This window comes from Gopherus evgoodei, chromosome 1 (genome assembly GCF_007399415.2).
Source record: "Gopherus evgoodei ecotype Sinaloan lineage chromosome 1, rGopEvg1_v1.p, whole genome shotgun sequence".
In the NCBI taxonomy this organism is placed as follows: Eukaryota; Metazoa; Chordata; order Testudines; family Testudinidae; genus Gopherus; species Gopherus evgoodei.
Window position 1 is genome coordinate 114,185,799 of NC_044322.1, and position 14,219 is coordinate 114,200,017.

A 14,219-nucleotide genomic window follows, 5' to 3' on the forward strand; every position below is an offset into this window, starting at 1 on the left:
CATCAAAATGAAGAGGATGGAAGAGGTTGCAATGCTGTAGTCGCAGAATGCACCTTTGTTTTGTTTTGCTGGAGTCGGACAGCAGCTAAAAGTGCTTCTCCATTTCAGGCGGGTGGGATGCAGCAGGTGCCAGACCCGAGTGTACTTGCAGGGCTGTTGCGGCCGGACGCTGCAGGGGCTGGATTATTTGGGTGTATTTATTCCGTTCTCTCCTGCGGCAGTAAAATCACTGGCGCTGGGACAAGACAGGCTGGCTCCATGGGGCAGACCCAGGGCCTCATGGCACCGCAAGGCGGGGCTGCGCCAGGGCCTCCGGGGGCGCTGGAATTTGAGAGCCCGGGTCCAAACCGGCTAGCGCCCGCCCCGCCCTCCTGCTCCCCAGTGCCGGCGGCGCGCGGGCGCAGCCATCACGCGGCCCCGCTGTGCCCGCCCCGCGCACGCGCGCTGAGACGCGAGCAGCGCCTCCTCCTCCTCCCCGCGCAGAACACACCTCTCACACCGAGAGCGACGCCGGCCTGCGCATGCGCCCAGGCCGGGGCTGGGGCAGGAACTGGCTGGCGGCGGTGGCGGCGGCTGCTGCGGGCGGAGTTCGCGCCGCGCGCCCCGCCGGGGATGGTGAGCTCGGGCCCGCTGCTGCGCCTGCTGACCGCCATCGACCGCCGGAGGATGAAGCTGCTCATGGCGCTCGCCCTCGCCGCCTACGTGGCCTGTGAGTGGGGCGCGCTCCGCCGCTGCTGCTGCTGCTGCCGCTGCTGCCGCCCCTCCGGTCGGGCCTCCGCCGTGCATCGCCCCTCTGCCCTCCCCAGCAGCGGCAGGCTGCGGTGCACGCAGCTGTGCCCGGCGCTGCAGCCCGGCTGGGTGCCGCCCAGCCGCTTGAGTCTCCCTTGGAGGAGTTTGGGGGGGCGGGTAGGGGCCCTCCCCGGCCCATGTGCTGCCTTAGAGTGGCGGGGGAGGGGGTGCCGAGGGCAGCCCCGGCCCCAGAAGCAGGGCGCAAGCCGGTCTGCCCTTGGCAGGAGAGCGCCAGGCTCCTTTGCCGGGTTGCTCAGTATTTGAAAAATTCAGTGCCCCCCCCCCCCCCGTGTGTTGTTTTCAGAAGTTGAAGTTGCCCTGCCGGGGTGGGGAAAACCTCTCCCAACACACAGCTGATGATGCAGAACAGCAAACATATGGCTAAGCCGCTTAGTAACTGTACTTGTAACTTACACAGAATCAAACCCAACAAGAGGTGGCCTAGGCATTGGGTGGGGGGGACCTCTTCAGGGCTGACGAGAGGGGGGACAGTTGTATCAGGGTCCTAAGCTCTGCCCCCTGCTCCCAAGTCTAATTCCTCCTGCCTAAATAAAGAAAAGGGAGGGAACGGGGCCTAAGCAAACATGCTGTACCAGCGCACAACATTTCTTCTGATGGGCCTGACCCTAATGATAGTGTTCAAACTGCGTTGTCCGTGATACCTGGATTCACTTACTGATCTTAGCTGTTATAACATAACTGTTGAATGTTTTATCTTCTTTCTCTTCAGTTATTTTTGTGTTGAGCTGGTTGTATTACTCAGTGATGCACAAAAAGCAGTGTAAGACCGAATGTGTTCATGGTCTAGAAGTGGCGTGGGGCAGGGGTTCTCAACCTTTTTCTTTCTGAGGCCTCCCCAACATGCTGTACAAACTCCATGGGCCGTCTGTGCCCCCAAAATGGTTTTTCTGTATATAAAAGCCAGGGTCAGTGTTAAGGGCTAGCAAGCAGTGCAGTTGCTCAGTGCCCTGCGAAGCTAAGTTGCTCAGGCTTCAGCTTCAGCTCCAAGTTGCGGGGTGTCCCGGGCTGCAGCTCCATGTGGTGGGGCTTTGGTTTTCTGCCCCCTGGGCCCCAGCAAGTCTAATGCAGCCCTTGCTTGGCAGATCCCATGATACCTGATTGTGGCCCCTCAGGGGGGCACAGACCCTGGTTGAGAACCTTTGGTGTGGGGTATAGCTAAGAAGTTGTCCAGGAGGACGGGCCATATCTCTTCTTGTTTCTGTATAGTACCTAATACCTTTTGAGTGCAAGTAAATAGTGCTCTAATATTGTGTTTTGTGCAGTACCAAGCATGTTGGTTTCTAAGATCCTGGATGGAAGCATAAAAATAGATGGGAGAATATTAAGATAATTATTGAAAAGAACCCAGGTGGCTCATTGGACCTGAATTAAGTTGTAAAGCTCCAGAATTACACGGCCCCTCTTAAGTCATCTCCTCCTGGCTGCCCAGTTCAGTCTATTCGTTAGTTTTCTGTGGGCAATTTGTGTGTATTTAAATTCAATTTATTTTATGCTAGCTCACATTTTTTTATTTTCAGTGTGGTGCAGATCTTCTTGTGCAGCTACTTGTTGTCAATTATAGAAGTTGGCTGGGATGATGCTGGAGATTTTGGCATTTGGGTTGGGGACAATTGGAGCTTTTGATACCCACCAGAGAGACAGGGGTGTGCAGGAGGTCGTTTTAGGTCTTTTTTTGAGATGGGATGGGATGTATGCATTTCTTTTTTCCTTCTCCGGCAGAGGTGATTATATGTCTTGAGAGAAAAGATGTTTGACTTCCATGTTCCCTACCCCCAGCAACTATTGGTAGCAACTAGCTGCCCCACTGCATCTCAGTAGCTGCAGCTACACCAGTGAAGCACACAGTTTCAACTGAAATGGGACCATTAAAGTAATTCACTTGCCAACAATAACTATCATTAGGTGCCATAGGACAATTCACATCTCACTAAGTTATTTCAGGTTGCCTGCAGACTCGGGCAGGCATCAGTACGTTGCATTATATCCATTAACAATTTGAAGATTTTCTTCATAGTCATAAGAACTAGAGACTTTATTAAAATGAAAACGTAATGTCTAGAGCACTGTTAAATAGGCAGTGTAAAAAAAAACCAGAATTGGGTGACAGTTTATGTGGCACATAATTATATTGTCTAGGGACTCCTGGCTCTGGGTAAAATGTTGGCTAGGTTGTTTTTTTAGCCAGCAGTGCATGTCTACCTTCTAGTGCACTGATTAAAGGGAGAAGAGGAAACAGTGTGAGACTTGCTGCATGGACCTAAACGGTCAGAGATTGTCTACTCATTTTTTGTGACTCACGTGAATGAGGGGGAAGAGAGACACTAGTTTCACACGTGACTAAGTGTAGCCTGAAATGAAATAGGTAGCTGTGTAATCCTGCAGGTGGTTGTAAGAGGAGGCTTTTTGTAAATCTGTCATGTCTGATTATTATACTTCTAAATCTTTTGACTGACTGGTTCTGCAGTAGTTGTTATGATTCTTGCATTTTCAGTATATTATGACAAGGTGCTCTAGTGCACTGATCTGATAGTTTCTTGAGAAACTAAATGTTTGTTGTCTTTACTGTAGAAGGTGTCTATCCGTTCCCCGATTCTTTAAAGTATATTTGTTGGAATGTTACTGAATCAATACAGTGCACTGGAGTGATCAGACAATGCCAGACTGAAGTAGTGTGGCAGTTGAGAAAACTGAACTAGTTGAGAGGGCGCATGTTCTGGCACAATTTTTTTTAAGTACTATTTCCAGTGATTATGTGTTTGAAGGCTGTGGACGTCCTTCACATTTTTTTCCCTATTCTCATGTGTTGAGTTGACTGCTCTTACAAGGTGAACTGTATTTGGAATACAGTACAATATTAAGACAACATAAATGTTTAAGTATTCCAAACATTGTTTATATAGAGTTCATGCTTCGTGCTTCGCATACGTGTTGTGAAATTTTGGTGGAATATTGCTTGTGGGCGTGTGTGTGGAAGCCCTCCAAAATACTGAGAGAATATGATTCTTCTAGGATGAATCTTACCCTGCAAGACTGTTTTGGCAGCATGTATTCTACATACACACTTAGTCCCCCTCTCCACAGTGTGGGTATATGTAGCAGTGTAGATGATGAGGTACAGGTTAAGCCATAGAGCCATAGCCATGCCTGAAGAGTGTGGGTATGTAGCCTGGAGTACATACCCTTCATGTTCTCTACTGGCCCATGCTGTGTCTCCCTCTACTCTGATCTTTTTAGTAGCTGTCCCACTGCTGGAGCCTTTTCCTTCCCAGAAAAGACTGCAGTGGGGAAAGACTCTGGCAACAGGGAAGGGCTTCAGCAGCAGGGGGTGACAGGGGAAAGGCTGGGGGAAAGCTGCTGTTGGTGAGCCTGGTGCTCACCCCAGTGAGTGGGGCTGTGGGTAGTACAGCCACACTAGAGGAGCTGCTGGTGTCGGGTGCTGGCTCCTGGGAGCGGCAATCTGGCACTGCGGTTCCTGGGAGAGCCCTGCCGTTCGCAGATACTGACTTATATCTGCATCCTCGGATATAAATTTGTATCCACGCAGGGCTCTATAAATCTGCATAATTTGCTTTAATCTCAATATTTTCTTAAATCACCTAGAGATGTCTTGATATGATAAAGTGATCAAATGTTCTTTATTTTCTTTAAGATGCAAGAATTATGCTTCCAGTATACTGTACTTCAATAATTTTTTGATCATTCACAAACCTTAAAACTCTAAGAATGCATATTAGTGGTCTCCCTCCATTTTGCCTCAAAAATGTTAGTAATATTCTGTAGTGAGGTCTAGTATTTCTATGACTTCATTACTTTTGCAAAATATATCACAGTACGTTTACTGCTACAAAAAGCAAGATAATGTGCAAAGTACATTTTTGGAGGGTATTTTGATTTTTTCCTAGTAGTATTTGTTTACTTAATTGTTAAATTGCAAAATTGGGTGAGTTGCTGTGATCACCAAATTTGTGTTAGTGAGACTCTAATGTATATTCCAACATAGCAAGTAATATAACCTATAACTAAACCCCTGTGTTTTCAGTTTTAAATGATTTTTTACCAAACCTCCCCCAGGTTTTACAAAAAGTATTATTAGTGTTTTTCCAATTTTCATTCTACTTTCTTATCATTCAAATATATATATAAAAACTTATGCAATGTATTGTATTTTCCTAAAAGAATGAAATGTGTATTACCGTAAAACAGTAGTCTGTGTATATGCAAAGCTGCCTGTTGAAATAAGACTATGTATTAGTCTAGATCTAGAAGAGGCACACAATAAACAAATAGGCATGCATGCAAGCTCTGACGTGCGTGAGCATCTGAATGTGCAGCAACTCCCCACTTAATGTCCTCTCGCTTACCGTTGTTTCGATGTTACGGCCCTGCTCTATTACAGAACATTCCCCTTTAAAGTTGTGCAATGTTCCCCTATAATGTCGTTTGGCCGCCTGCTTTGTCCACGGCTGGCAGTTCCCCTGTCTGATACTTCACCTGCCTGTAAGTCAGCCTTTCAATTTTCGTGGTTTAACAATCACAGTTTTCTAATATTTTATAAGTGATGTGCTTCACACAGCGGCACAGGTGAAAGAATCACACAAACGAGGAGTGACTGACTATATCTAGGTAAACACTGACCTTGACCATACACATTTCAAATGAACAAAGTAAACTAACTGGAAAAAAAAAGCAGACAAAGGTTTTTTCCCCTTCTGTTACCTTAATAGTAATTTTAGAGGTTGCCCGGCAACAACTGTAGGTATTAATTAAAAAAAAAAAAAAAAGTTTAAAAAAGGAGTGATATTTATGGTGGCTATGTTCCTTCAATGTTTTTCAACCTGAAAAATGTGAAGGACTGAAAATCAAAATTAGGATGCCTGAAATGTGGACCTGAAAATTTGTATTGTCATCCTTTGTCTGAAATATTGTTCAATGCAAATGGTTATTAGTGGTGATACTTGGTACGATAAGTCAAATACAAGCACTTTGATGATGACGTTTCCTTTGTAAAGCCCCTTGAGATCTTCGGATGAAAAGCATGATATGAAAGTGTTGTGGAAATATTGTTAAATATGAATTAAGTGTTCCAGTTACATTTAAAATGCATATATTAAACAGTATGTTTCAATAGCTCGGAAAACAGATTCTTCAATAAAAGTCTTATATTTTAGTTAGTTTGTCTTTACATGAGTTTCTGGTAAAAATAATATAAAGGGCCTTCTGTTGATGTAAATCCTCGTACTCACTGCTGCTCAGTGGACCTATGTTGATGTATACCAGCTGAGGATCTTGGCCCACAATGTAGTCTCCATCCCCTATATTAAAACTACAGATGTATTTCTTAAGATGATACTGCAAGCAGAAATTTAGGCTACGTCTACACTTACAAGCTTACAGCAGCACAGCTGTAAGAGTACTCGCATAGCCAGGCTATATCATAAAACCAGCTCAATGAACAGCGGTAGCTATGTCAGTGTGAGAGTGTCTCCTGCTGACATAGAACTGTGCACAGAAGTGCTTATGCTGGCAAAACTTATGTTGGTCAGGGGTGTGTTTTTTTTCACACCCCTCAGCGACAAAAGTTTTGCCGACATACGTGCTAGTGTAGACATATCCTTATTGTGTTGTGTTTTTTTGTAGTTTCCACCAACAAGAGCTAGCTATATAGAGTGTCTCTCCCCCCCCACCCCACTTCTTTCTTACATGTTCAAACCTAGTATTTAGATTTTTTTTTTCCCTAGGTCAGAGAAGAAATATATGTAAGGCAATTAGGGCCAGCACATTTTCTTGTTGGTGTCTACATTGAGATAAAATAGTTTTACAATTAAGGTATTTGTTAAGGCTACTTAAAATTTTAAGTTTGTTGTTCAAGAGTTAACAGTTTTTAAAATGAAACAGGGAGAGTGTAAGTTCTTGGCCTTAACATGGGATAAAACCAGTGCTTAGCTTTTACATTTACGAGGTGCTGAATAGATATTAATCCTCACAACACTCCTGTGGTGTGGGTTAAAGCTGCAGAAAACAAACAATAGAGCTAAAGGGTCTAATCCACTCAAAATAAAGCCTCTTGCACCTATTAGTCCAGCACACCTCTGTAGGCTGCCTCTGCTCTGGGATCACAAAGTCTGCTCTATATTCTCTGGGGGTAAAGAGGAAGAAGAAGCACTCCATGTCAAGCAGCTAAGACACCAGACTAAGGCCATATCTACACTGCACAGTTTTGTTGACATAATGTAGTTTACACCTCCCTAGTTAGGTTGACATACACATTGCAGTGCACCTCCCGCTGCTTTAACTCCTCAGCTACGCCGACATAGTCAAACCACCTTAATGAGAGGCATAGAGCTAAGGGCGACAGAGCCAAACAGTGTCAGGGCTTGTCTACATTTAGACGAGTGGTGATTGATGCATCGGCAGTCGATTTAGCGGGTCTAGTGTAGACCCATTAAATTGACTGCAGATTGCTCTCCCGTTGACATCACGTAGGGTGGACCCCTCGGTAAGTAGATCTAAACTACGTTGATTTGAGTTACGCTATTCATGTAACTCAAATTGAGTAGCTTAGTTCGAATTTCCCCTGTAGTGTAGACAGGGCCTCAGTGTAAACACTGTGTTGCTTATGTTGACCCGAGTGACCTCCAGGAGGTATCCCACAATGCCCACTGTGACTGCTCCGGTCACTGTTTTGAACTCCACTGCCCTGTAGCCAGGTCCACGGGTGAACTTGCTCTTCCTGGTTGCTGGGTGTGGAGAGCTCCCAGCTGAATATGCCAGCTCCACACAGCAAACGCACTCCCGCCTGAAGTACATGGGAGGTGCTGGATCTCCTGGGTCTGTGGGGAAAGGAGGCTTTGTAGGAACAGCTCTGCTCCATCTTCAGGAACTTGCTCAGGACATGTGTATGATAGGGACACTCAGCAGTGTTGTATAAAACTCAGAGAGCTGTGGCAGGCATAGCACAAGGCTGGGGAGGCAAACAGTCACCTTTGGTGCAGTGATGCAGACCTGTCACTTCTACAAGGAGGTGTCTGGGGGCAGGGTAGTGGTGAATAGTGCCTTCATTGAGCTCCTCTTATAGCCTTGTGTTCATGATGCACAGAACTGAAGAGCAGTGCATGATCCATGCTGTCTGATGCAGATGGTTGGCTCGCAGGTTACTAGTGCTGTTGAAAAGTGGCTGGAATCCCAGTAGGATGCCCATGGAATGATGGGATTGAGAAACTGGCATCATATGATGCTAAACCTGCCCCCATAAGGCATTGCAAACCCTTCCCAGAACACCCTGGGGTCAGTTGCACAGTGGGATAGCTACCCACAGTGCACTGCCCTGTGTCAATGCAAGAGCTACCACTGTAGATGCGTTCCACCAACGCAAGGAGCAGAGTATGGACATGCAACAGTGATTTAATCATAGCAGTGGCTGTACATCAACATAACTTGAGATGACTTAGGCTATGTCCACACAACAAAGTTAAGTATTATGCAGCTACTTCTTTCCTAGGCAGCACTGTAGTCTTCACTTTTAAAACTTATTTGCTGTTTTCTTTAAGTGACACTGTCAATTTAAGCTTGCCCCAAAACTTCAGTTTTGTTTCCATGGCAATACTGTAAGGGTATGGAGACCTCCCTCTGTAGGGACTCTTGATGCTAGGTGGGTATTACCCCCACTGCTCAGAGGACCTTGACAGACTAACAAAGAGATTGGTAAACAAAGGTGGACAGGGAGCTCAGTGGTTTGAGCATTGGCCTGCTAAACCCAGCGTTGTGAGTTCAATCCTTGAGGGGCCATTTAGGGATCTGGGGCAAAAATCTGGGGATTGGTCCTGCTTTGAGCAGGGAGTTGGACTAGATGACCTCTTGAGGACCCTTCCAACCGTGGTATTCTATGAAATGTCTCTGGCAGAATGATCAGTCAGCTGAGGTGAAATTTTGAAGGGGTTAGAGCTCTAACTTTCTGGGTAACAACTTGGCTTTCGTGAAAAGAGACAGAAAATGCAACCCAAAGGGTGAACACTTGTGAGATGAGAGTATGAAGCATGAGAAGACCATTATGCCCTTCATAACTCTGATGGGGGACACACCTCCTGCACAGAACACAATAGTGACTGAGGTGGGAGAGATACAGTTCATCTTTCCAGGTAAACATGTTCTTAGGAAAAAAAAAACCTTGGCCAGAAGCCCATACCTCAAGCCCATCTGTCCCTGTTTCTAACAGAAGTTACTACAGTCCTGAAAATGTAATACGTTACCATGGGCTGCACAGCCAGGAGTTGAGAGACCAGTAGTCTGACAAACTGGGAGCAGTGCAAGAAAGGACACTTATCTGCCTGCACCCACAAATGAGAAGCATCTCCATCAGACCCTCAGCCCACAAGCAGATGTGACACGAAAGGTAGCCTAGTGTAATGTCACACAGACCACTGTAATTTTTGCCTTGTCCAACCCGTACTGGGTCAGTTAGCTGACAAATGGACAACTAGCTTGTATTAATCGTTAGACTCCAGATACTCAAACACTTAGACAAAGGGCCTGATTCTCCACTACTTTCCACTAATTCCACTTGGGCACTAATTTTCACTTGTGCAAAGTCAGTGTGAAACACTGCTAAATGAGAATAGTGGCATTTCACACTCACTTGGAAAATAAGTAAATGACTACACAAGGTGCAAGGCAGTGGAGAATCAGACCCATAAAAAAAGTGTTTGACTATCTGGAGGTTATTAATAAAATCTAGTTCTAAATGACTGAGTTATAGCTCCTCCCCCGCAGCCTCCTGAACGCCGCGAGACAGCTGATTGCTGTGGGCAGGAGGCGGGGGGAGTAGGGAGAAGGTGCTGAACCGTGGGGTCTGCCAGCGGGTGGGAGGTGTGGGGGGGGCGCGTAGGGGAGCTCTGGGATCACAAAGGCTACTCCATATTCTGTGGGGGTGAAGAGGAAGATGCAGCACTCCATGTCAAGTAGTTAAGACATCAGACTAAGGCCACGTCTACACTACACAGTTTTGTTGACATAAGGCAGCTTACACCTCCATAGTTAGGTTGACGTACACACTGCAGTGCTCCTCCCGCTGGTCGTCCCTCGACCCACACTGCTTCTCGCAGCCCCCATTGGCCTGGAGCAGCGAACTGTGGCCAGTGGGAGCCGCCATCGGCTGGCCCTGCGGATGCGGCAGGTAAACAAACCGGCCCGGCCCGCCAGGGGCTTTCCCTAAACAAGTAGCGTCCCAAGTTTGGGAAACACCTCTATAGAAACATAAGAAAGTGACTAAAAATTGATGTTGTCATTTGGGGGGAAGATGAAGGGGCAACACGATGGGCGAAATTACCAATGTACAGTTAAATTTCACTTAGACTAGAGATTATGTGAATGATTTTTCATAACTCAGAATTGGTGCAGATGTACAGAATGTAATCATTTAGAAAGGAAATCTTTTGCATCTAATGTTATCACAGTGATCCCTTTTCATACCTGGAATTACATAACAAAGGACAATCAGATTTCAATTGTCCTTGCAAAGTGTGTTAATTGAGGAGATTCCTAAATAAAATACCTGGTTCTGAATTTTAATAATTCTTAAATTAATGTACTGGTTGAAGATTTGAAATTATAAATGTGGTGCTTTTAATTCGTGTCTCTGATTTTTGTTTGTGTTTTTTTTGTTTTTTGGTGATGGTTCTTTTGTTTTTTCATAAAAACTCGAGAGGTCCTCACAGTGGACTAAGACTTGCTTTTAAAAAATATTTCGGGGGGAGGGTGACAGAGAAGGATAAACTTGTGGGTACTGGCACTGGCACAGACTTCCTGTGTGACATTCAGCAAGTCACTCTTACCTTCATTTTAGAGATGGGGAACAAAGGTAACATTATTTCCTTACTTCACCAGGGCAGTGAGGATTAATTAGTTAATGTATACGAGGTGCTCAGATACTATGCTGAGGAATGCCTTAGAAAAATCTATAAATAGACAAACAGTAAATGCACTGTGTATTAATGACCTGCAGACACTCCTGCCAAGTACAAAAGAATCAAAACATATGCACATAAATCTTTGTTCTTGATTCCAAGTATTTAAAAAGCTGATGTCTTCCTGCTGTAAACAGCATCTACTCAGAGCAGTGACTTTGGCAAATGTAAGCAGATATCAATTTAATGGTGGATCATTTTTTAAAGTATGGCATATTTTTCATATTCCAGTTTGAGCGCTACATTTTTTACTTTTGAGCCTATAGATCAGACGTGGCCCGCAGGACCATCCTGCCTGGCCTCTGAGCCTAGTCCCCGGCCCCTCCTCTGCTGCCCCCCCTCCCCTGTAGCCACGCTGCTGTGCAGGCTGCACTCTGGCCCGCCGCTCCTGCTGGGCCGTGGGCAGCTGGCTCTATCCGGGTGTTGCGACTGCGAGCTCCTGCCGCTTGTAAGGGAGTGGGAGTCTAGGGGTGCCTGTCAGGGGGTGGGGATGTGGATAAGGATTGGGAGGGCAGTCAGGGGACAGGGAGCCGGGGGTGTTGAATAAGGGGGTGGGATGCTGGGGGACAGTTAGGGGCGGGGGTCCTGGGAGGGGATGGCCAGGGAATGAGCAGAGGGAGGTGGGATGGGAGTCCTGGGGTGCTGCCAGGGGGTGGGGATATGGATAGGGGTCAGGGGACAGGGAGCAGGGGGGTTGGATAGGGGGCGGGGGTCCCGGGAGGGGGCAGTCAGGGGAAAAGGAGAAGAGGGAGTTGGATGGGTTGGCAGTTCTGAGGGGGGCAATCAGAGGGCGGATAGGGGGCAGGAGCCAGGCTGTTTGGGGAGGCACAGCCTTCCCTACCTGGCCCTCCATACAGTTGCATAACCCCGATGTGGCCCACGGGCCAAAGAGTTTGCCCACTCCTGCTATAGATCTCATATTTAACCCACATGCCCCTCCACTGAATAAAGTCTCCACACAGCCTGTAATGTTCTTTTAACATAAGAACCAAGTGGCAAGATCCCTGTTAATATGCATACGTTAGCATAATTACAGAAATGACTCTTCCAGGCAAATTGAACAACTTATAAAATTCCCAGAGATATCAGCTACTCATTAGAAAGAAAACCATCCTTTGTTGGACTATATCTCTTGGACCTCTCTTGTTGATGGGGGCTTATCTGAATCAGTGTTTATCCGGAGAAGAGAGCCTTTGGTAACTCATCAGATATTACAGCTAGGTGACTGTACTTGCTGTGTGGCCATGACGTTAGTTTTGTTTGGGTTTTTTTACACTTGTGGGGCAGGAGGGAAAAGTGGGGTTGTGAACTGGGACTCATGAGAAACAAGAGTGGCAATATTTGGATGTAGAATTTTAAGCTGCTTGGCTGTGTAGAACTGTGATGTCTTATTTTAGAAACTGCCCTCCTCCCAGTTACAAGGACCTTCATTCTCACCTCTCATTCCCTCAGAATAGATTAGGTTGGTTCATGGAATGTTTGCTTTTCTGGAAGCCATAGCTTTAAACATGTAATGTCTGTAGTATTGATTAGCTCTTGAATGACAGTCTTCAAAGCACTTTACAGTTAATACAGCACCCCTCCGTTTTTTTCCTGAAGGGGAAATAGAGCCAGAGAGGTTCGTCCTGGATCAGAGGGAGTCAGAACGGGATTTCAGCTCCTTACTCCTTTGTGCAGTCCATTGAAAACACTCTCTCTCTCTCAAAACACTCTAGAGCCTTTAAGTTTTCTTTTGAACTTTAACATTTTTTTAATTTTCATTGTGGAAAACCCACTTAGGTAAATACAAGCTTTCAGTGAGACGCCAGAGACATTCTTCTTTCTGACTGTTTTGAACTCAATTTAGGGCCTGAAAAATCCAATTGTTTTCTTTCCTTCTCAGGGTACGTCTGCACTTCATCTGGGAGGTGTGATTCGCAGCATGGGTAAGCAGACTTAGGCTAGCTCAGCTCAAGCTAGAATGCTAGTAGTGGCCGTGCAGACCTTGCAGCACTGCAAGGTGGGGGCGGGGCCTGGGGCAAAGCAATGGGTTAAGCACCCCGGGGGCCCTCAGGAAGCCGGTGCCTATAGCTCAGGTGACTAGCTCAAGCCACTGCCCGTGCTGCAGTGTCATCACTGTTATTTTTAGTGTCCTAGCTTGAGCTGAGCTAGTGCAAGTTTGTCTGACTGTGCTGGGAATCACAACGACTTACTGCAGGGGTAGATACACTATCATAGGTCACGGAGATACTGCGGGCCAGTTTATGACCTTAGCTACATCTGCAGATTCACTGAATGCTACTGGTCTGGTCTTTACTCCTTACCTGTGAAATGAGCAAATTGGACTTGAAGCCAATGGGATGAGGTAATCTTGGAACCATAATGGTCCAGTTCTTTCAGAGTTATATTTCTGTATGTCACTGCCCTTTACATCCCATCAGAATGGTTACGGAACAAAATCCCACTAACTCTGTCAGTACGTTGTCTGTACTGACGAATCCAGACACAGTTCTCAATTTTAGACTTTCTTATTAATTTACATATTTGTTTATATCAATAGCTTCCTATTTGTGATCTCTTCTCTAATTAATTGTCACAGAATAGCTGCTTATGTGCTTTACTCAGGTCTGTAATTGGGTAGAGGTCCTGTGTGTGTGGTGGGGTGTCAGTCTTCCATCAGTCAGAAACCCGGAGTGCTCTTCCTAGTTTACTTACAAGGGCTTGCTTTGTCTGTCTGCCTGTCTTAGTATCAGCCTCTGGCTAGTAGGTGTCTAATTAGTTTAAAAACCCTTCTCCCCTCCTTCTCCCCATGATTGCAGGGAAGGAGAAGCTGCTTTTCTTATTTCCCCCAATGGGGATGGGGGGATAAATGCAGATCCTCTTACACATGTTGCTGTACTCAGCCTTCTACTGGCTGCTGATCTTGGGTCATATATAATATAAGAAATTTTACTAGCTCCAGTTCCTTTCTCAGCTGCCAGTGCCTTTCTCTCTTGCATGTTTCCTTTCATACTATTCTGCAGCTGAAAGGGGAGCAATTCATGTTTTTGGCTGCCAAGCTCTGTACAGCTCAGTGTGAGACACTTCTTGATGGTGAGAACAAATCACTGAATAGCGGAACTGTGTGGGAGATGAACCTGATCTCATATACTGATGGGAATGTTGGAAGACGTAGGATCAGCTGAGAGGGGCCAGGTTGACCATAAGGAAGAAGGACTGAGGAGCAGGCATGACCAGAAACCTGGTTAGAGCATTGGGTTATTGGAAGGAAACTGGAGAGAAGTTTGAGAGAAGCTGGGAGAGCCTAAGGCGGCCTCTCACTTCAGTCTGCCTCTGACCCTTCTATTACCTGCCTTTCAGCCCCTGTCATCTCCCTGTAGCCCAGTGGCTCTCAAACTTTATTACTGGTGACCTCTTTAACATAGCAAGTCTCTGGGTATGACCCACCCCCCTTAAAAATTAAACACTTTT

The 14,219-nt window shown here is 46.1% G+C and overlaps 1 protein-coding gene across 1 annotated transcript in view; it reads left to right on the plus strand.

The window, feature by feature from the left end:
- The first annotated feature begins 560 nt into the window (after positions 1–560).
- UXS1 (UDP-glucuronate decarboxylase 1) overlaps positions 561–14,219 on the plus strand; it is a 92,169-nt gene continuing 78,510 nt past the window's right edge. The window contains exon 1 of the mRNA XM_030569653.1: positions 561–709. Coding sequence (XP_030425513.1) covers positions 613–709 — 97 coding nt within the window. The 5' untranslated portion in view covers positions 561–612. The remainder of the gene's footprint in view (positions 710–14,219) is intronic.